Source organism: Equus asinus, chromosome 6 (assembly GCF_041296235.1).
Source record: "Equus asinus isolate D_3611 breed Donkey chromosome 6, EquAss-T2T_v2, whole genome shotgun sequence".
In the NCBI taxonomy this organism is placed as follows: domain Eukaryota; kingdom Metazoa; phylum Chordata; class Mammalia; order Perissodactyla; family Equidae; genus Equus; species Equus asinus.
This window is the reverse complement of record NC_091795.1, coordinates 88124812-88148407: the sequence shown is the minus strand read 5'-3', so window position 1 is coordinate 88148407 and position 23596 is coordinate 88124812. Positions and strand designations below refer to the sequence as shown.

Genomic DNA, 23596 nt, shown 5'->3' with positions numbered 1-23596 from the left:
TCACAACATTTCAGAAAAATGTGAGCAGGGCAGTGACAACTACACTCAGGATTCTTTGCAAGTACAGGGGACACAGACTTATGTTGCAATGTCACTTGGAGTGTCTGCTTTGATCTCTCAGGCACTGATTTTGTGGTGTAATTTTGGGAGGGCAACCTTATTCCTGTGATTCTGAGTTCCGGGAGAAGGGCATAGGTAGTCATGATCACTCCTGTGTACTGTGTGCTTGTCCATTTAATTTTCCTCGTTCTATTCCAGCATTGGATACCCGCTCTCTGGATGATGGAAGAGTCCAATATGCCACTTAAATCTTCACCTTTTCCCTCTCAGTAATGGAGGCAGTCATTTTGTATATGTTTGAATGTTGTAGTCAACCCGCAAGGAAATAGAGCCTGGCTAGAGGGAAGTCCAAGGATGCTGCAGAGGGTCTCCCTTTTCGTTGTGAAGAGAGGAGTTATGCAGAGGCCAGCAATACTTGAGTGAGCTTGTCAGGTTTTGCCAGGATCCTGCTGAATCACTCAGCAAAGTCAGAAACCTACTTAAGTGCAGAATCACAAGCAATACTCTCTTCTTAGTTATACATTGATAGGGATCTTAGGAACATAGAGAAATGGAAACATTTAGTGGTTTTGTTAAGCAGGAATGGGAGAATGTGTTGGATGTACATATTTTTCTTCCCCATAGCCTGCTAGTTTGGGCCACGTTCTTTCCACCTCTCCTAATCCTTCCCTAACCTCCCCCAACTAGTAAAAGTAGATCTTGATTTTCTACACTAATTGAAGTCAGAAAGACCTACCTGAGTTTGAATCTGGGCTCTGGCACTCACTGGGTGTGGGACTTTGCGCAAATGGCTCCTCTGAGCCTCACTGTCCCACCCATAAGATGGGAATGACCACGTAGAGGGGTTGAGGATAGGGGAAATGTGTGTGAAACTCCTGAGAAGGTTCTTGGCATGTTGTAGGGACTCAGAAGATGATAGTTATCATTTTTTATCATTTTGTGTGGAGAGGTCACACTTGGAATGTGAATGCCCTGAGACGGGTGTGAATTGGCATAGCATCACACTGAGAGGTATTGACTGATGTATGTCTTCCAAGCATCCGGTTTTTTTGGACAGGAGTCATGGTGATGGAAAATGGGGCAAGGCACAAGAATTCTGAATTTTGGGGGGAAGGAGAGAGAAAGGACCTGCCTGGGATGTTATCATTCATCAGACATTGATGGAAGGCCTACTGGGCACCAGTTTCTGTAAAAAAAGATATACTTGGCGAACCTCATGGTCTGTCACTGGGCCAGCCCTGTCCTTCTGTGATGAGCCAGTGCCCACAGTGCTTGGGGTTTCTTGGAAGTGCTGATTAGCCTAAGTACTTTGTTAATTTTTTCTTCAGTAATTGATATAGTCATATCAAAGCTATTTGCAGTTAACTATGTCCCAATCAGATTAATCTTACCTTCCCTTAAAATGTGCTACATTTGGAATGGTGCCTGATAGGGAAAAGAAGACTATACACGTGTGCTATATCCTTTAAAAAAGACACAGCAGCATTTTTGCATTTCAGTGGAACGCAGATATTTGAGGCTGACCTAATAGTGTGCTGCTGGGAGGCTGTGGAAGAGAAAAAGGAGGAAGAGGAGAAGGAGGAGGAGGAGGAGGAGGAAAGGGAGGACTTTAGCTCCTGAATTGATTTTCTTTACCCCTGTTGAGATTTCTCTACCTCTTCTGCCAAGAGTCCTGTCTCAGAAGTTCATTTTTGGTAGAGCTACATTTTTTTCTGGATCTTTCCTTTCTATCATCTCCATTAGAGGTGGAAATTCACTGAAGGATTGCTCTGGCCCTTGTTGGAACCTCTGTTCCTGCTTTGCTCCCCCTCCGTTGCCCCCTTGATGTTGGTAGGACAGCATGACTTGTTATTGTTTGGTTTGGGCCTGTGAGCTCCTGGAGGGGAGGCAGGGGCAGGCACTGTGTCTTGTTTGTAGTCTCAGTGCCTAGGATAATTCCAAGCAGATCTCAGACTAGAATGAATGTTTGTTTAATGACTGACAGAGCCGGAGGCACTTCTTTCACTTCCTTTCTGAAGCTCAGAATCAATCTTTTCTTCTCCCCCTTCAACCCCTCTTTTGGACCTAGCGTTGATTGCAAAACATGAAAATCAATGGCTGGATGCTTAGATACCAGTATAAATCTATGGGAATGCATCAACATGAGGCAAGGCTTACCTCATTGGGATTTGGAATTTTTTTTTTTCTTTCTTTAACTTATTCAGAGAGAGCAATTGCAATTTGTCCTTTTGTTTTGATACAAACTTAACCCTCCCCTCATACACACCACACACACACAGGCACACACACTCATGCACACACATGCACGTGCCTTAACCAGAGGGCTCTGATGTAGCATGGGTATCATTTCTGATCTGTGAAATACAGCAATGGACTAATAAAGCAAAATTGAATTTGGCCAGCCTTTAAAACCTATTGATTTCAAATTAGAGCAGCAGTGTTAATTCTATTAGGGCAGTCACACTCAGAACTTGGTATCTGGAATGGATTAAAAGGTACTCATTTGGAAGTTTATAAATATATCCTTGATGAATTAGCTAGGAGAATAACACTCCTGTAAGAAACTGTGTGGGAGGCGAGTGACTGTGGCCTAATGCTTGTGCCTTGTTTTATCTTTGGATGTTTTGTTGGCCTCAGGGTCAGTGGGGATGTCCCAAGTGTCCACTGTGGTCAAGGTCTGAGAGTCCTTAAGCCAGCTGCTGTTATGAATCAGGTCCTGGGGCTTCGCAATGTCTTTCTATCCACATGTCCAGTGGGAGTGATGGTTGCGTGGGAGGAAAAGACTGCCCCCTCCCTGAGAGTTAGATGGGGCTCTAAGATATGGGTCTAATCAGGCAAGGGCCCAGAGCACCGAGTCTGAGATAGAATGTCTTGGATGTGTTTCTTCCTTGGAACTACAGCCTGACTGGTGGTTTCTTCTGCAGGTGAGAGTGATTTCCCAGCCATTGATTTGGCCAGGACAACCAGAAAACAGGATTCTTATCTTCTTTTTGGCCGCTAAATGCCTATGTGCACCACACATTCCAGTGAAGGAAGAAGAGCAGAACTTCTTGGATGACGATGGATATTCTACTGGGCAGGATGAGGGCAGAGTGTGTGACATCAACACCACAAGGGTAAGAGCTGCCTCTCTGGATTTTTCTCTTGCACCATTGTTTATCAAAGGAAGGGGAGAGTGAACCTTACAGTGTAGTGACAAAATGAAGGTCAGACACCAGGAAGACTATTCTGACTGTAAAATCCACTGAGCAGTTGGGGTAGATGACTAAAGGAGAAGGGACAGTGCCAGCTTGGAAGGATTAGGTTGGGTTGTACTGGTGGATTCAGCAGGCCAACTATGGAAGATTCCATATTCTACATTGCCCCTATTCCCTTTTGACATTTAGAGTTCAGTCTTGAAAGAGTAACACTACTGTTATTGTGACAAGATTTCATTTGTGTCCATTTGAGTCAGTCTGGCTTAAAATGGGAACTGTGGAGCTGGGGTTGGTGAGAGTCTGGCTCCGGTCCCAGATTGGAGGCTTAGCAAGAGCACCTGGCACAGAGACACACTTTTGTTTGAGCCACATAATGTTGAAAACATGTTGGATCAATTCTAATTAAAGTTGAGCTATGCCACATAAAAATCAGGATTTCCAGGTTCTCCGGAGCACTATAAGATACACCTTTACTGGCCCTCTGTTCTTACGAAGCACTCTGGCGCTGAGTAGCCTCTGCCTCTGGATAGTTCACCACAGTCCCCAACCAGCCCGCTTCATTTGTTCAGCTTACCTGCTTGGCCACTGGAGGCATTTCATTTTGCCTTGCCTGGTCTAGATCATTTTGCTAGCTCTTCGACAAAAATAGTGATAGCTTTTGTTAATTCTTCCAGATAGAAGTGAGTATCTTTCACTAGACTATGGGCAGCAATTAGCAGAAGGGGCTGTGCTATGGAGATGACAATACGTGATCCCTTCCATGGAAGAGCTTAGAGTCTAGTGATAGCAATGGTCAGACTTGTGGGGGGTAAGGAGAACTGTAAAGAAATTACAATATCTTGTGTGGGTGCCAAAATAAAAGCACACCTGAAGAGCAGTGGGGGAAGGTGAGTAGAGTGGGGCAGTTGGGGGGAGAACTATTCATTTGGCCTAGGCTCATTCAAATTCTCCAAAACTCCTGCCCCTGGATGGCAGGTCTTCACTGTTCCAGCCATTTATGTGGTCTCCTCTATGTAACATGACTCAGTTGGAGACTTGGTGGGTACCTACTGCAGTTAAGGCTCCACTCTTGTGGTAAAGTCCACATTTTTCCTATTTCTGGTTGAAAATCTTTTGTCTGTGATTCTTTGCTTTTTACAAATAGGACAGATTGCTACGTATTTGGCTCACTTAATCACTCAGTCCTTTGAGCAGCCCTCTGCTTGGAGATGAGCTGTGTGAATTACAGGGAGGGCTGGAGTTTCCAGAGGGGAGCAGCCACAGTAAATAGAGGTCTGGAGGGAGTAAAGACCACTCTAATGTGACTGTCTCACATGGAGGGAGCAAGAGAGTGAAAGGAGTTGGGGTAGGGGATAGTGGGGAAAAGGTACGGTTAGCTTAATCTCCTATTTTGGAATAAGGTTTTACATGTATCCTGTGCTTTGTGTTTTCAAAATATTTTTGCATTTATTAATTTACCATCAAGGTGTGTTTATCATCTTTTATAGATGAAGAATCTATCCACACAAGGTCATGTAGCTGGGAAGTGGCAGCTTAAACACAAGTTTTTGGAGTCTTTGATTTTCTCTCTTTTCTTTAGTTGGTTCTGAAAACTCAGCATGGATAAAGGAACCTGGTGGGTTTGTTTCGTTCAGCTCAACATTTAAAAGTTGGGTTCAGGTTATGAATGTTCTGAAGTAGGGCAACCTGGGACCCCAATGACTACTTGGACCTGGGCCATTGATGTATGGTCAGCTGTGCCCTGTGCTGTCAGAACATTTCAGACCTGGAGCAGACCTAGTGGGGAGTTTCCTTGCTGTCTACTTGCCCAATGGGACTCACATGTTATGCCCTGGCTTCCTCACTGGCTGGGCTGAACCACTGGGAAGGCTACTGGAGGGAATGGCTCCATGGAGGAGCCTCAGGATGCCCAGGGAATTCTGATCCCTGGAAACAAAGACTCAGATTCAGAAGGCTTTTTGAAGTTCCATGTGTTCTGCACTCTGGCTCTGCACATGTCCTTCTAGATGTCTCATAAACAGCTGCTTGTTTCTCAGAATTGCACTATTTTAGCTGCTGCAAAAAACACTCTGATTCACAAAGGGCTGGACCGACGACCACCAGAATCTCCATTTTCAAATCCACATAATGGATAATTCAATGCCATTGACATTTCGTTATACTCTCTGCTCTTCTCTGGCCTTCATGGATTTCCGATTTTCTTTTTACTCGTTGCTCACACCAGTTCACAGGGAGCTTGCTGTAAGAGAAGATGATCACCGAGGAAGGTGCCTGGTGGGAGGGTGCTCAATCCGTGGGTGTGGATTGAGTTTAGATTTTCAATTCTGTTTACGTTTGTTTGGTTCTATTTGGAATATTCTTACATGGAATGGCCAGAAATAGAATTTAGCATCATCTACCCATTTTAAATGCATAAATGATTTTTTCTTTTAAATTTAGTAGAATGAAGTATAGCTCTTAGAAGAATGCTCCAAAAAGATGGCAATATTAGTGCTAAAAAATGCCGTATTTTTTTCTTTGATGAAAGGACCAATGTAGATTGTGGGCAAATGGGAAGGAAAAAAGAATCTAGGTTTTTGTTTACTTTTGTGGAATTGATTTTAAAAAGTGGCTCTGCCCAATAAAATACTGACTTCTATTTGTTATACTTCTGAGCAAAGCAAGCCACTCATGCACAGTGCATGTATACGTGCCAGCCTTGAAAAGACACAGTTTTCAAAGTATTTTCTAAGTGAGTCTGAGAGCATAAAGCAGAGAGAGGGAAGTGGACTAGGAAGAGGTGAGTAAGAGGTTAATAGCTTTGAAATGGCTTCACAGGTGCCACTTGGAGAGAAGTGGTTCAATGTGGTTTTTCTTTTAAGCTGCCAGTGAATATCTTGGACTTTTGACGTCTTTTTCTTTCTTTTCAATCTTACAAACATCAAGAAGCTCAAGGTGGCCAAATACAGTATATAGTGTTCTCACCACGAGTGATTTGGGTTGATAGTAGGTAGAGAGATTGATACAGTGAGCCTAAGCTCTTTTTGAGGAAGAGAATGAAAATAACAATTGATTTTTCTACCGTGTGGCCAAATGCCTTTTGTACCCACATGTGTGTCTGATTGGAGACCCCATGAGCTCTCAGCGTGCTAGTACCAAACCCCTACCAAAGAGTATGGCATTCTTTAACAAGCATGACTGATAAAACATGTCAATTCGAAGATCAGCCAGTCCCTCTTCCCTCCCACTTAAAAAAAAAAATTTAAATACTCATATGTGAGGTATAGTGCGAGCAGTCTGCCCCATCAAAGCTGAACAATGTTGGCCAAACGCTGAGCCTCATGTTTTTCTATTGGCAACATGGGGACATAAGATCTACCACTTAGGATTATTGGAGAGTTAAAGGAAGTGATTCATTCATTCAGTGACATTACTCATTGTCTACTAGTGTCCAGGTACTGACTGAGCTGCTGGGAATTAAAGAATGGACAAGAGTGTATATGAAAGCACTTACTACAATGAACAGCCAAAAAAGGTGCTTAGTAAATTTTTCTTAAAACATTTTCGATAGAGAACTTTAACATATATAAAAATAGAATAATACATTTAACTCCTCTGTACTCATCATTCAGCTGCAACAATTATCAATTTATGGCCCGAGCAATGTCTTGTATGATCAATGTCAAACCTCCTCCCCCACATCCTCTGGTGCCCTCGGTGGATTATTTTGAAATGAATCTCAAATGTGGTACAATTTTATGCATAAAATTTTAGAATATATATTACAAAAGATAAGATTCTTTTTAAGAGCATAATTACAATACCTTTAGCACGTTGAAAAATTAACCATAATTCTTTTATATTATCAAGTGTTTAGTTGGTGTGCAATTGTCCCTGATTTTCATATATTTTTTAAGCATTTGGCAAGTTAGGATCCGTACAAAGCCCACATATTGGATCTATTTGATATGTCCCTTGTTTGATCTGGGTCATTTGTCCTGTACGAGTTTCCACAGTGTGAATTTTGTTGATTGTGTCCCTACAGTGTCATTGAACATGCCCCTCTGAAATCTCTATTTGATTTAAACTGGTAAGTCTAGAGTCTCCATAAAATTTTGCCCTGATTTTTTGGGGGGGTTGTAATACTATAAAATTGTGTATATATATTTCTATCAGGAGGCACGTTATATCCAATTGTCTCTTTTTTGTTATGCTAAGCTTGATCATTGCTCTCAGGTGTTGTTACTCTGATCTACCTCTTATGAAGTTCCCCATCAGTTTTTTATCTGCATTTTAGCAGCCATTTGTAATCATTGCTGGATCTGTTATTTCACTATGAGTTGCAAAATAGTGAGATTTTAATTCTATCATTCCTTCATTAGTTGGAATACCTTTTTAAATAATAGTTTTATTGTGATATATTTCACTTAAAATAAAATTTTCCTTTTTAAAATGTATAATTCAGTGGCTCTTAGTATATTCGTAAGGTTGTGCAACCATCTAATTCCAGACATTTTTATCACCCATAAAAGAAACACATAACCATTAGCAGTCGCATTCCATTCTCCTTTCCTCCCAACCCCTAGCAACTTCTAATCTACTTTCTGTCTCTATGGTTTACTTATTCTGGATATTTCATATAAATGGAATCATACAATATGTGGCCTTTTTTGGTCTGCCTTCTTTCATTAGCACAAGGTTTTCAAAGTTCATCCATGTTGTAGCATGAATCAGTATTTTGTTCCTTTTTATGGCCAATTAGTATTCTATTGCATGGATATATCATTTTGTTTAACTATTCATCAATTGATGGACATTTGGGTTGTTTCCCCTTTTTGTCTATTATGAATAATGCTACTATGAACGTTAATGTAAATATTTTTGATTGAACATATGTTTTCAGTTCTTTGGGGAATATACCTAGGAGTGGAATTGCTGGATCCTATCGTAACTCTGTATTTAACTTTTTGAAAAATGGGCCTAAATTGTTTTCCAAAATGGCAGCACCATTTTAAATTACCATCAGCAATGCATGAAGGTTCCAATTTCTCCACATCCTCACTAACACTTGTATTATAATACAACACTTGTATTATTATTACTTTTTGGTTATAGCCATCCTAGCGGTGTGAAGTGATATCTCATTGTGATTTTGATTTGCATTTCCCTAATGACTAATGATGTTGAGCATCTTTTCATGCACTTTTTGGGCATTTGTATATCTTCAGAGAAATGTCTACTAAAATCCTTTGCTCATTTTTAAGTAGATTCTTTGTCTTTTTATTGTTGAGTTTAGGGGTTCCTTATCTATGCTGGATAGTAAACCCGTATCAGATATATGATTTGCAAACACTTTCTGCCATTTTGTGGATTGTCTTTCACTTTTTTAATACTTGTCCTCTGACTTGATAAAGTCCTTTGAAGCACAAAATTTTTAATTTTGATGAAGTCGATCTATTTAATTTATCTTTTATTTTATTGTCATTTTGGTGTCTTATCTAAGAAGTCGTTGCCTAATCCAAGATCACAAAACTTTATGCCTGTATTTTCTTGTAAGAATTTTATAGTTTTAGTACCTATCCTTAGGTCTTTCATCCACTTTAAGTTAATTTTTGCATATGGTGTGAGGTAGGCATCCGTTTCATTCTTTTGCATGTGGCTATCCAGTTGTCCTAATATCATGTATTGAAAAGACTATTTTTCCCCCATTGGATTGCTTGACACTCTTGTAGAAAATCAGTTGGCCATAGATGGGGCTTATTTTTGGATTCTCAGTTCTATTCCCTTGATCAACCTGTGTATCCTATGTCAGTACCACCTTGTCTTGGTTACTGTAGCTTTGTGGCAAGTTTTGAAACCATGAAATATGAGTCTTCCAACTTTGTTCTTTTTCAAGATTGTTTGTCCATTCTGGGTCTCTTACATTTCCATATGAACTTTAGAATTAGCTGGTCAATTTCTGAAAAAAAGGCAGCAAAATATTTTGATAAGAGTTGTGTTGAACCTATAGATTAGTTTGAGGGATTATTGCTGTTTTAACAATAGTAAATCTTTTAATCCATGAATTTGGGATGTCTTTCTATTTATTTATGTCTAAAATTTCTTTCAATAGTATTTGTAGGTTTCATTGTACAAGTTTGCACCATTTTTGTTAAATTTATTCCTACATAATATCTTTTTGATGATTTTGTAAATGGAATTTTCTTAATTTCATATTTGTGTTTTCTCATTGCTCATGTATAGAAATACAATTGATCTTTGGATATTGATTTTGTATTCTGCAACATTGCTGAATTTATTTATTTGTTCTAATAACTATTTTTGGTGTGTGTATCCCATAGGATTTTCTAGATACATGACCACGTCATCTGCAAATAGTATTTTTGGGCTTTGTTGCTAGGTACATCTGTATTTATAATTCTTATGCTTTCTTGATGAATTGACCCTTTTATTATTATAAAATGCTATTTGTCTCTAGTAACAGTTTTTATCTTAAATTTTGTTTTGTAGATAGTTGTATAACCACTTCTGTTCTCTTTCAGGTACTGTTTGCATCCTTTTACTTTCAACCTGTTTATATTTTTAAATCTAGATAAATATTTTCAGGTGTACCATTTTACTTGTTTCTGTTACTATTGTTTTTGAATTATTGGAATATTTTTATAAGGAAAAATTTTCCTCATTGCCTACTATATGTTTCTTCTAAGGTGCAATTCATGCAGGAAGGCAGGATAAATGTTTGATTTTTCTCTTTATTTCTTGCATTACAGAATAATGGGTTGGTACTCAAGCACCTTCCAAACATGATCAATCTATTTCTTTCATTTTTAAAAATATCACTAACTCAGGAATTTTAGCATGCTTGATGTGTTTCAGTCCATTGGATATTTTTTTTGTTTTTGATGCACAAATTTCCCTTCTTTGACCAGTAGGAATCTCCTTTTGGCTCTTGCCCTGTCCTTGTTGATAGCTTCCTTGCCTTCTGGTATAACAAGATATTCCAGGCTTATCTTGTCCAGTTACTGCCCCAGACCTTGGATTAGCTATGTCTTCAAGGAGCTCTTGTTCTTTTAGTGAGAAATTGTATTTTGATGCTTCATTTGCATGAACTCAAGATGTTCAATGCTCCTGAATTGGTGTCTTCAGTTGGGTTCTTCAGGAAATAGACTGAGACAGAGATTTATGTGCAGGAAGTCTGCTGGGAGGTGCGCTTGGGATCAGCATCTGTGGGAAATGAAGGAAGGAGGATTGCACAGAGGAAGGAGTTGAACTGAGATAAAGTTGCAACAGAAATCTCAGCTGATCCTATGGAGAGCTCTGGAGCTGGGTTGCCTACCTTGAGAAAAGGATGCTGGGTCTTTATAGCCCCTCATAGATAAGTTATTGGATGTGAGCTGGCCTGAGGAGGGTGTGTGACCTTGGGCAAGGCTACTCTCCTTGGCTAAGAGTGATTCCCAAAGCAGGACTTAGCTGAGAGCCTCTAGCTATTAACACTCCCAGCAGGTGTGAGAGCCTCAGTTCCTAAGGGGAGATGGGGTGATGCTTTACAGCATCTGCTAGAGTTAGTCATTTTGCTCTAGGCCTGTTCAATGGAAATAAGACTTTCTTTTAATAAAAAATAGATCATGAGTTATACTGATATTTCCAATTCAAATTTAGGATTGTTGGATTTACTTAATTTCTTTGATTTTTATATTTGTGTTTCTTTTATTTTGCACCCAAATCTTGAGGGTTCCTAATGGCATTAACATAATCATTTATTTGCTTTACCCTTTGTGTGTGTGTATATAAAAGTTTCAGAAGAATTATGCAAATATGAATACTAAAAACATTTTAAGATTTTACAGTTTATTTGTCCTGGGGTGTATAGCACTAGGGATGTACAGTCAGATTATGATGTTTTAAAAAAGCCTCTAAATAATTCAGCTCTCTGAGGTTAATGACCAACTTGCTACACAGTAAGGTTAAATTTTTAGGGATTCTATTTTTCATTTTTATTTAATTTTGTGTTGTAATTATGTAAAACATTTACATGGTTCTCCAGTCCACCTTCCAACACTGTCTGCTATGCCCACTTGCTCTCTTCCCATATCTGGAAGCATTTTATTCATTTTTGGTTTATCCTTCCACTGTTTCTTTTTCTTTACATAAGCATGTGTGTGTGTGTGTGTGTGTGTGTATATGTGTGTATACATGTGTATATGTGTGTATATATGTATATATAGTCGTAACTTTCCCTTTGTAGATAAATTATAGCATGCTACATACATTTTTCTCTAACTAGCTTTCCCCCCTACTTAAATAATATATTCTAAAAATCACTCTATTGCGTATATAGAGAGAGGGATAGGCCAAACTTATTCACCGAATCATCTATTGATGGATATTTGGATTGTTTCCAGTTATCCAAGTGTTTTCAATCTTTGCCTGTTTCTCTTTGGGAGAAATTTCTACAAGAAAGATTGCTGGGTCAAAGGGTAAATGTGTGTGCAGTTTGGCTAGATCTTAGCAAATTCCCCTCCAGAATGATTCTCCTTTCTTTTGCATCTCCACCTGCAATGTGTGAGTGTCTGCGTCCTCACAGACTCATTCACAGAGTATGTGGTCCAAGTTTTGGACTTTTTTCCAGTTAGATAGATTAGATATGATGCTTCAGCATAGTTTTAATGTGAATTTATCTTATTATGAGCAAGGTAGAACATTCTTTTTCCTTTTTTAAGGCACATTTAATTTTTTTCTGTTAACTGTCTGTTCCTATCCCTTGTCTGTTTTCCCATTGTTGTTATTGTTTCTATCGTCCATTTTTATCATTGTTGCTCTTGTTCTTTTTATCCAAAGGTCTTTATATGTTAGGTATATTAACCTCTTGTCTCTCATATAAGTGGCAAATATTTTTTCCCATATTCTCTTTTTAATGTTGCTTATGGCATGTTTTTTCACACAAAAAATTTTGCTTTTATATAATAAAATTTATTTCTTTTGTTATTTTTTCTATATTTTGAGTCAGCATTAGGAAAGTTTATCCCGCTTATAGAGAAATTGACTCATATTTTTATTTAGTATGTGTGTGGTTGACTTTATACACACACATGTATATACCTTTATATATATATATATATACATCTTATACAAATGTAAATTTATAATTTATAAATATATAAATTATGAATATACATAAGTACGTATACAGATAACTTTGATCTAGTAAATATTTTCTGAATAGGAGTAAAAGAATGGCTGTTAAATAAATGTTGACCTGAATATAGGAATCTTGGAAATAATGATGTTCTGAATCTGCTTTTCTTTATGTCACCTTGAATGTGAGCACCATCATGCTGTAGAGTCGTGAGCTCTGGGGTTGGCATAGGGGCCCTGGGTTGGGCCTCTGTTCTAACCCTTAATAGCTGCATAATGCCCACTCATGTCTTCTGATCCTGCTTCCTCGTCTGCAAAATCCCAGGGTAGCAGTGAGGAGCACATGATGTAAGGAGTGTTTGTAATCGACGAGGGACTGTCTGCATCAGAGGGGACCTTCCAACCGTGTGTAAAGGCAGGAGCTCCTTCTTCCCTGCCCCTGTCAGCTGCCATGGACACACAGGGAAGGCAGCACTGTATTCTTGCCACTGTGACTTGGAAAATCTCAGCTTGCCTCTGAGCTGAAGGATGTGATCTGATCCAGAGATGCTTTCCCTTTTCTCTCTTCTGAAAGCCCCACAGCAAGAAACTCCTGGTTTTATGACATGTGTTGCTTGGTGATTAGACTTTGTGGAATGACTGGACCTCATAATGGGCTCTTTCACTGGCATGGAATGAATAAAAAGCAAGGAGGACAGAGCAAAAAGACTGATATCATGGGTGATAGCAGTGTTCTGTAGAGAAGCGACTGCAGAATGATTGGGAAACAGATACATCCCCTCTGCTTACCAGACTGACTTATGCAGATAGTATCATGAAGACTGATGCTGGCTTTCTATCATGTGGCTTTCCAGGCTAGCCAAGGAGATTAAAAATAAGGCACCAGAAGATAGCGTCCATGAAAACTTAATGCCAGCTTAGCTAAATGTAGCTCCTTGGAACATTTTACTACTACCCTTGCCGTGAGCATTAGCCTGCTTTTGGAGATCTGAAGTTCCATAACTATTTGGACCAAGCCATGAGCTCTGATTTAGGCCCTTCAAAGAAGATATCTAACTAAAAATAGAAAGCAGAGGCGGAAAAAAATCAAGTCTTTTGAAGAGATCAGCAAATCTATTAAATGCTGTGTCAAGCCATAATGTGGTCTCTAGTTTCGTGGGAACATATTCAGTGTTGATGTCTCGAGAGCAGATGCCCATGCCTTCTTTGTGACCATCGGGTTCCTCCTGGGGTGGATGGCAGAGGGCCGTACTTGAAGGCTGTGTCCTCTAGTGTGTCCTTTTCGCAGGAGGAATCTCTTGTCTCACTGACAGCCTTGGCTTTCCATAAGCATAAGGAGAAATTCCTTTCTGACATTTCTGCCTCCTCTAATGGTGTCGCCATCCACCCACTTATGCAAAGTAGGAAACATCCTCCTTCAGCCTTTCTGCTTCCTTGTCCCTTCTTTCCAGTCAATCACCAAGTACTGTCAATTCCACTTTATCAACTGCCCTTGAATTTGTCACTTCCTCTTCTATACACCACCGCTGTATGAGGTCAGGTCCTCTCACCTTCTCTCACTTGCTCTATTGCAGCCCTATCTACTTGGCCCCAGCCTTTCTCTCAATCAGTCTTGACCCTGCTGTCAGTGGTCTTTCTAAGTCATAGTTACAACCATGTCCACTCACTGATTAAGATCTTGCTCACAAGATAAAGTCTAGACCCTTTAGACTAATATACAAGATCCTTCACAATCTGGCTTCTGCACATCCTTTGGTGCCTGCTGTTGGGAAGGCCCTTTTCCCTTGTTTTGAGCTCTGCTTGAACCTTTAACATTTGAGATGATGGTAACCTCTACTATGAAGCTTCTCCAGACAGAAGTCATTGTTCTTTTCTCAATAATCCCAAAGATGCTTGAGTCACTTCTATTATAGTGCTTCCCATATTGGATTATTGGATTGTAATAAGGAAGAAAATGGAGGGTATATAGCATGGGCTTTGGAGTTAATCCAAGCCGGGTTTAAATCCTGGCTCTACCATTTATCTATCCTGTGATCTTAGACTCAGCCTCTCTGAGTATCCATTTTCCTATACACCTAGCTCATAGCGTTGGAAGGATTAAATGAAATAATAAGTACAAAGCATCTAATATTACCCAGTAGGAACTCAGTATTTGATAGTCTCCTACCCTTCTTTTATCTACATTATCTGCTCTAAGGAAGCATCATTCTATTGGATAATGGTCAAAATTTATTATTTTCTCTCTGAGAAGTGGGTCTGGTACATCCTAGTTAGTATCAGGACTGAGAACAAGCTATATGTGCTGGGCAAGCATAGACTTGGGTGTCATAGGTTGGAAGTGTGTGAGAGACCATCTGTGATGCGAGGGAGGAGATGGGGGAGGAGAGTGTATGTGTCAGGAAACTGATAGTGCAATTAGCTTAAAAAGGTTTCTCCAAGTCAGTTTCTTCCATTGTGGATGTACCTGAAATCCCATCCCATAAAGTGTAACTATACCTTGAAGATATATGGTACTTAAGGGCAGGGAGATAATTATATTCTCTGATTGTCCACAACAAACATAGGGAATAGGACTTTCTCTTGAAGGAGTGGAACACTGGAGCATAAGGAGAAACCCACATCTTTTGTAAGAGCTGAGCTGATACCCCAGAGATGTGTGGGTTGGGGGTGAGGTGCAAAGCAGAGGAGAGCGCTCTTTCTGAGGGTGCATGACCGAGCCCTGGGAACAGGGAGAGATGAGCTGTGAGCCAGCCAGCAACTAACCTATCATGTCTGAGTGGAGCATTCCCAAATGCCGGAGCCTTATGGGTGAGACTGGAGATGCTTGTATTGTGTAAGTGACCCTTGCTTTTTTTGGGAGGTGGGAGGTGAATTTTGGATGCTTGATAAATAGAGTAATAGAAATTAGTGTTCATAAAAGTTATATGGCAGTCTTTTCTTTTTCCTAAAAAATGGCCCTATCAACCCTAGTTTTTGAAAAAAACCCCTCTGTTTTGTGTTGATTTTCTTTTAGTCAAAATGTGCAATACTGTATTCCTTTTTATTGTATTTTCTGCTTTGCTTTTAATGTAGTCTATCATCCTGGAAAGGGCAGATAAAAATAAGCTTGGCAAGGCACGATGGGACAGTGCTAATGCCATCTTGTGCTCCTTCCAGGTGCAGCGTGAATTTCCTCGTCTCCCTCCCCAGCCAGCTCTCTGCCCTCTGTATCCACCATGGTGTTTGGTGAGTTTTTCCATCGCCCGGGACAAGACGAGGAACTTGTCAACTTGAATGTGGGGGGCTTTAAGCAGTCTGTTGACCAAAGCACCCTCCTGCGGTTTCCTCACACCAGACTTGGGAAGCTGCTCACCTGCCACTCAGAAGAGGCCATTCTGGAGCTGTGCGATGACTACAGTGTGGCCGATAAGGAGTACTATTTTGATCGGAACCCCTCCTTGTTCAGATATGTTTTGAATTTTTATTACACCGGGAAGCTGCATGTCATGGAGGACCTGTGCGTGTTCTCGTTCTGCCAGGAGATTGAGTACTGGGGCATCAATGAGCTCTTCATCGATTCCTGCTGCAGTAATCGCTACCAGGAACGCAAGGAGGAAAACCACGAGAAGGACTGGGACCAGAAAAGCAATGATGTGAGTACTGACTCCTCTTTCGAAGAGTCGTCTCTGTTTGAAAAGGAGCTGGAGAAGTTTGACAAGCTGCGATTTGGTCAGCTCCGCAAGAAGATCTGGATTCGAATGGAAAACCCAGCCTACTGCCTGTCTGCCAAGCTCATCGCCATTTCTTCCTTGAGTGTGGTACTGGCCTCCATTGTGGCCATGTGTGTTCACAGCATGTCAGAGTTCCAGAATGAGGATGGAGAGGTGGATGACCCTGTGCTGGAAGGTGTGGAGATTGCGTGCATTGCTTGGTTCACTGGAGAGCTTGTCATCCGGCTGGTTGCTGCTCCCTGTCAAAAGAAATTCTGGAAAAACCCTCTGAACATAATTGACTTTGTCTCCATTATTCCCTTCTATGCCACGTTGGCTGTAGACACCAAGGAGGAAGAGAGTGAGGACATTGAGAACATGGGCAAAGTGGTCCAGATCCTCAGGCTGATGAGGATTTTCCGAATTCTCAAGCTTGCCCGGCACTCGGTAGGACTTCGCTCTCTAGGTGCCACACTGAGACACAGCTATCATGAAGTTGGGCTGCTGCTTCTCTTCCTATCTGTGGGCATTTCCATCTTTTCTGTGCTTATCTACTCTGTGGAGAAAGATGAACACACATCCAGCCTCACCAGCATCCCCATCTGCTGGTGGTGGGCCACCATTAGTATGACGACTGTGGGCTATGGAGACACCCACCCAGTCACCTTGGCTGGGAAGCTTATTGCCAGCACCTGCATCATCTGTGGCATCTTGGTTGTGGCCCTTCCTATCACTATCATCTTCAACAAGTTTTCCAAGTACTACCAGAAACAAAAGGACATTGATGTGGACCAGTGCAGCGAGGACCCACCAGAGAAGTGTCATGAGCTACCTTACTTCAACATTAGGGACATTTATGCACAGCGGATGCACGCCTTCATTACCAGTCTATCTTCTGTGGGAATTGTGGTGAGCGATCCCGATTCCACAGACGCTTCAAGCATTGAAGACAACGAGGATGTTTATAACATGGCATCCTTGGAGAATTGCACAGCAAAATGAGCAGGGATGTTTGTGCCTGTGTCTTGTGTCCCTTCCCGATGTTAGGTTAACACAGCTTTATAAACCTCAATGGATTCGTTAAAATCATTTAATTCTCAGGGTGTATCTTTCAGCCATAGTTGGACAGTCATTGCTCTGAAATGATAGAATCGTCTTTATTTTTTGTGTGAAGTGAATTAAATGCCTTGTTCTGAAATTTATTTTTTTATAAGAGAGAGTTGTATACGATTTTGGAAAAAACGGTTAATGGTATTGGGAGGGATTTGTTGATATGGCTTATATATCATTCCGTGTTTGTCATTTACTCACATTGAGCTAGCTGTAAATTACTGACAAGTAGAGTCAAAGGCCCAGCTGACCGAAGACTGCATGCATGTAAGAGCCACAAAGTGAGACAACGCATGTAAACCCATGTTCACGTTCTAGACATGCAAATTAGGAGCCTAATAAACTGCCTACTTCAGTATGGAGAATGTCTTAGTTGGATGTTTTATGTCATGTAAGTACATTTCAGTATAGTCAAAGTTGGCTTGGTAGGGAAATGCTCTTTTTGGAGAACAGAGAGTCCTTTCCTTGTGTTCCTGAATTTTGGACATATACCAACAATGAGCTAGTTCTTTTGTGCAGTGGATGTGGTGGTGGTCGGCAGGTGGAAGGATCATGTCCATGATTAAACCATACTCTCCATTGTACACTGATCAAACATGTACGTGTTTAGGATGTACTCAAATTGACATATATGAATGAAACATGTGCCCTTACAGATATGTTTCAGGGTATGTTTTGTATTTTACAATTTGTTCTGCTAAGATGAAACCTCATCACCTGAAAATTATGCAGAGCAGAGTAAACCCACACACTCATAGGCGCAGGTACGTTCAGTGAATGGAGGAAGGAAAAATGTACAAACAGACAGCTGTGATTCATTATAGCCAGAGGAGTGAAACTTAAATCACTGAAAAAAGCTGTGCCAGCAGCTATAAAATGAGCCAATATTTTAAAATTGCCTTAGAGACAGTAATGTCTGCATCTTATGTAGATACCCCTCACAATGAAAGAAAATATCCATATTCGTTCCCAGAGCAGTGACAGAGCAATTCTATCCCATGCAGAGAGAATTTAGCTAAAGTCTTTTTTTTTTAGGTATGCCTTTTTTTTGGTGAAGAAGATTGGCCCTGAGCTAACATTGCCAGTCTTTCCCCCGCTTTTTTTTTCTCCCCAGAGCCCCAGTACATAGTTGTATATCCTAGTTGTAAGTCCTTCTAGTTCTTCTATGTGGGAGGCCACCACAGCATGGCATGATGGGTGGTGTGTAGGTCTGCGCCCAGCATCTGAACAGGTGAACCCTGGGCCACCAAAGTGGAGCATGTGAACTTAACCACTATGCAACCAGGCTGGCCCCATAGCTGAAATCTTAATTTTGGAGAAGTTCAGCAACTCTAACTCTTGCTGTCAGGTTGCATTCTTTCCCTGAGATCTTTTGAATGGAAGAGCCACATGGATTTATTATCCAACTTTTTGTGTTTGTAGATTGTGCATTTCCTTGAAAGAAAGATATTGTTTGTAGGTTATCTGATCAAGGTAACTCTTCAAGACATCACTCCTCTTTATATTTCCATGACTTCTGAGATGCCTGTAACTAAACAGGGTTTATAGTTGCTTTTAAATCTGGAGGTTTATTACATGTGTGTGTCATCACCTGCCCATTTAAAACAATTTCTTTTCCCCAAAGTGCTTTTGAGGTTGCCATAAGTATAGCTTTGAGGCATAACAACAGAATTTGGGATCTGGTTTTATTAAAGATTTCCCAATCAGTATTGAAGTAACTGAAGACTGCTTATGTACTAACACTAATGGTATTGGTAATAGTGAGAGTAACGATAAGGGTGGTAGTAATAGCAACAACAACAACAATAATAATAAGCTACTATGTAAGTGCTTTACCTGTATAATCTCATTTATTCCTTACAACATGTCTAGCAGCAAGAGCTTTTTACTGTCTCCATTTTAAGATGAGGAAACTGAGGCTCACAGGAAAAGTGTCTTGCTTAGGTTCACACAGCGAGTAATGGAATTGGGCTTAGAACCCTGGGAGCTGGATTCCAGAGCCTGTGCTTTGAGCCCTGCATCCCACTGCCTCCCGCTCCTCTGTGTTCAGGAGTGAACTTAAGGATACATCAGGATACAGTTAATTTGAAGAGACAAAGAACAACGCACTCTGTCAGACTTTGATTTTTCCAGTACGTGAGGTGAAAGGGGAAAATGCTGGTTTATGTACCTTTCGTCTTCTGACCCACAAAGCAGGCATATTTGTTTACAGAGCAGAGTCTTCTAGAATACCCTTGAAGCCACAGCAGGCTCTAGGGTCCTTCCTTGACCCTGAGTGACAGACGCAGTGGGAAAGCTGTGGCTCTACAAGAATTCGGCTGAGGAATATGGGTACTGACGGGGAGCTTCCACACCTAGATCCTTTTCCCGTGAGCGTTTATGATCCAAGGCATATGGGAGTTGTGTTTCTGTCTGTATCTTTTGTGTGTTAATTCCCAGAGGCAGCTTGCCAGGGCGCTCAGCAGTGGGTGGAGTGGGTGGCGGTGGCGGCCTCCCTCTGGGCTCGGCAGGCTGGACATCTCTCTCCCTAACCTTCACCAGTCCCTGCCGAGATCATCAGTCAGATTCCCTGCTGCATCATTAGGCCTCTAGGGACACAAAGCTGCAGTGCCTGCTGGTGTTTATGCAGCTCTCAGCTTTCCTGCTATCCACGCACGTCAGCTGTTGTTCATCCTCACATGAGGAGATGGCGGGTTCCTTCTTGCCGAAGGGGTTGAGTCCATGGCTTAACGCCCCCTGCAAGGGGACGCTCATGGTGGAGTGGGGCACTGAGGGGCCGAGCAGGCAGCGGGCACCACGACATCACCATGGCACTGCTTGTTTCTTTGTTGATTAGTCCTGGGCATTGGGGTTCATTCAAGTGGGACCAGGCCACTTTGGGGGATGTTGTCTTTTAATTCTTTCAAATTCCTTGTCCTTACCCTGTGACCTCTTCTTCCATTTCCTCTCCAGCAGCAGTTCTTTATGGTGTTTTGGAAGGCCATCAAATCACCCAGGGACCCGTCCCACCAGGCCTGATTTCCTCCTTCCCAGTCCTTCTCTGCAGAGATTGCTTTAGCTTGCTGGTGTTTCCACCCAGCATGTCCCGAAGGCTTAATGTGGTGTGTGCTCAGCGCAGGCGCTGGGAATAAAAGAATAAGACACGGTCCTTGTCCTCAGGGAGCCTTTAGGCTAATGGGAGATAGATAAGTCAACTGACTTACCTGAGTGTGTGTGTATGAGTGTGAGTGTGGGAAGGCTTCCTGGAGGAGGTGACACCTGAGCTGTGTCCCTGGGACATTAGTTTTTGAGATCTTGGTGAGTTCAATTCAGTTTTCAGGATAAAACCTTCATTGACACTGGACAGGTCCCAGCCACAGGCACTGCTAATCTCTGCCTTTTGGGCTTCTCTTTTCTCCCACTCTTTTTTACTAAAGGATCTTCCACCTTTAGATGTGCTGATTCTTGTGGAGGTTTAACTATGCCCATAGAGCTAGACTTTGTGACTTTGCTTGTTCTTCCTGTTTTTTTGGGGTTATTTTTTGCTGGAAATATTTTGTTGCAGTTGCTTTTGTACATGCCTGAGCTCAACCCCATGTGTTGACTTTATATTTAACTCAGAATTAAATATAACTTAGAGTTTTGGGGGCACTTGATCTTGTACCCATCTAGAGGGTCATGGGAGGGCTGTTGCTTTGGGACTTCTGGCTGAGACCCCTGTTCTATTTTGTAGAGGTTGATTAACATTATTGGGGAAGCTTTTTCTAACATTCAGAAGAGGATGATTTGCATCATATGAAATTGTCGTTATTCTATCATTTTTGACCTAGAGTAACAGCAGTCTCAGTGTGGTTTCGTTTAGTGTTAAGGTTTTGCCTGTGTTAGCAGAAAGGCATTTCTCATGTCTTAGACAAACTCGGGACTGATCCTGTCTATACGTCTAGTTTAAGGAAGAGCTGGGCCTTGGGAAGCCTGGGGACTTGGTCTGAGCACCAAGGCTCACTAGCTGTGTGGTCAGGAGGCCAGGCAGCCCCTCTCTGATTTTCTCAGATTGGAGGTGAGTGTAATAACCTCCAGAATCCTTTCTATCTCCGACACTTACGTAATCTACTTTCTTTCTGCAAATTGGCGAGTTCCCCTCTAACTTTGTTCATGTTATAAATTTGGATACCAAAAACCGATTTTAACCTGCCAACTAATTTTTCTTATATTCTCTATTAGTAGAGTCCTAACCAATGAAGTTTTATTTCTTGTTGTTGGGGACATGGGGAATTGGTTTGCCTTAAAACTTAGGCTATTAAAAACATTTGCAAGGACTTCTTTATGTCCCTTTGTCTGGCGGTGAGGCATGAAGGCCCTCAAATGCGGGAGGGTGATGCGGGGTCAAGGGCTCTTGAACATCAATAGATGCATGATTGTGATTGGCTTGAAAATCACTCAGTGGCTTCCCTTTGCTCATTTTCAGCATCTGCTACTTTGTCCTTCCCAGGAAGAATGCCAAAGCCTTTAGGAACACTGGAGAGAGGAGGGGTGAGATGAGAAAGAGGGCATGCAGGATGGCTAGGGCGCTACCTAAAGCCATGAGATAGGACAGCTCAGAGGGCCTGAGAGGTTATCCGGCCCACCTCCTCAGTTTGCAGATGAGGAAAAGGAGCCACTCAGGCAAGGCCGCGCAGCTCCGTAGAGACCAAATCTTGGCAGCACCACAACCACAGTGCCTTCATTCCTCCCTCCCTCTGGCCCTCACTTCTTTCCTTCCTGCTTTTTATTATGAGAAATTTCAAACATATACAAAAGTTGCGAGAATACTATGAGGTACCTCCATGGGTCTATCACCCGGCTTCAGTAATTATTAACTCATAAGAAACTTATTTCATCTCTTCCCTGGCTCACTTCCTCTCCTCCCCAGTTTATTTTGAAGCAAGTCTCAGTCATATCATTTAATCCATAAGTATTTCAGTAAGTATCTTTCAAAGTGTAATCTTTTTATAAACATAATTGCAATGCCATTGATAGAACTAAAAATAAACAATAATTTCTTGATACTATCACATATCCAGTCTTAGAAGGTGTTGCATAGCCATCAATTTCCAGTTACTTGGCATTTCGGAACACCCGGTCAGGTAAGAATTTCTATAAATCATGTGTTAAAGAGTCACGGGAAAACAGGGAGCCTCAAAAGATAATTGAAATGATTTCTGCATAGACCCTCAAATTATCTGAGACAGATAACTGTTTTCTCAGTTTTTAAAGCTCTCCAGAGGCTGAGAGAACACACCTCACAGCTTACATTTAACCTCAACGCTGCCAACAGCAGTTGAAAGTTCATTTGTCTTTGTTTCCCACTCACTGAAGTGAAACCACTACAACCGCCCCTGTGTCTCCAAGCCATTCGGTTTCCATTCTGAGCTCTCTTCTCCTGCTACAAAGAATCTCAGTTTTGAAAGCTTTACCCAATCTTTCTTTTCTGGAAGGTAAGAGAAGAAGAGCCAATATTTATTGGGTGTGACCCAATTTGACCAACATCCAAATGAGGTATGTGTTTTAGTAGAGAGCTTAAACAACTTTTCCAAGACTGTTAGTTTCCTATGGCTGCTATGACAAGTTATCACAAACTTGGTGGCTTCAAACAGCAGAAATTGGTTCTCTCACAGGACTGGAGGCCACAAGTTCAAACTGAGTCCTAGGGGCTAAATTAAGGTGTCAGCAGGGCTGGTTCCTTCTGGAGGCTCCAGGAGGAGAATCAGTTCCATGCCTCTTCCAGTTTCTGATGGCTGCTGGCATTCCTTAGCTTGTGGACACATTGTTCCAATCTCTGCTTCCGTGGTTGCATTGCCTTCTCCTCTTCTGTGTCACACTTTATGATTACATTTAGGGTCCACTTGGTTAATCCAGGGTAATCTCTCGATGTCAAGATCCTCAGTTTAATCATATCTTCAAAGTCCCTTCACATTCACAGGTTCCGGGATTAGGACCTGGGTGTCTGAGGGCTGATATTCAGCCTACTACGCCAAAGTTACACAGCGACTAAGAGCCTTAATTTTACTGGTGTACTAATAGAATGCATCTTATTGATTGGGAAAAAGGAACAGTGGATCAGAGCATGGTTTTTGGTGTCAGACAGACTTAAGTCCTATTACTAGCTTTGTGTGTGATCATAGACAAGGTCTTTAACCTCTCTGAGTCTCAGTCTTCTCATCCATAGACGGGGTTGACACCAACCTTCTTAGAGGGACAGTGTAGGGATTAAATTGGCTAGTCAATATAAAGTACTGAGTGCAGGGCTTGGTGTATAGTATGCACTCCATAAATAGCCCTCCATATTATTTTAATGCAAGACTTCTTTTGGCTCATCCCAAGTGATACCTGCGTAGGACGGGGTACTTTCTGTCTGACTGTAGTACATTGATGAACCCAAACACAGTTTGACTGTAAAACATTTACAGG

At 41.3% G+C, this 23596-nt stretch overlaps 1 protein-coding gene across 5 annotated transcripts in view; it reads left to right on the top strand.

The window, feature by feature from the left end:
- The window catches only part of KCNS3 (potassium voltage-gated channel modifier subfamily S member 3), a 44378-nt gene extending 21291 nt beyond the window's left edge, over window positions 1-23087 (top strand). For 3 of the 5 annotated variants that reach the window (XM_014848057.3, XM_014848055.3, XM_070512566.1), the window contains exons 3-4: window positions 2985-3176; window positions 15528-23086. In XM_014848057.3, coding sequence (XP_014703543.1) covers window positions 15587-17062 — 1476 coding nt within the window. In that variant the 5' untranslated portion in view covers window positions 2985-3176; window positions 15528-15586 and the 3' untranslated portion in view covers window positions 17063-23086. Of the gene's footprint in view, window positions 1-2984; window positions 3177-6752; window positions 6772-7281; window positions 7327-15527 lie in introns of those variants that run through there. The other 2 variants (XM_014848056.3, XM_070512565.1) reach the window with 2 other exon arrangements.
- The last annotated feature ends 509 nt before the right edge of the window (window positions 23088-23596 follow it).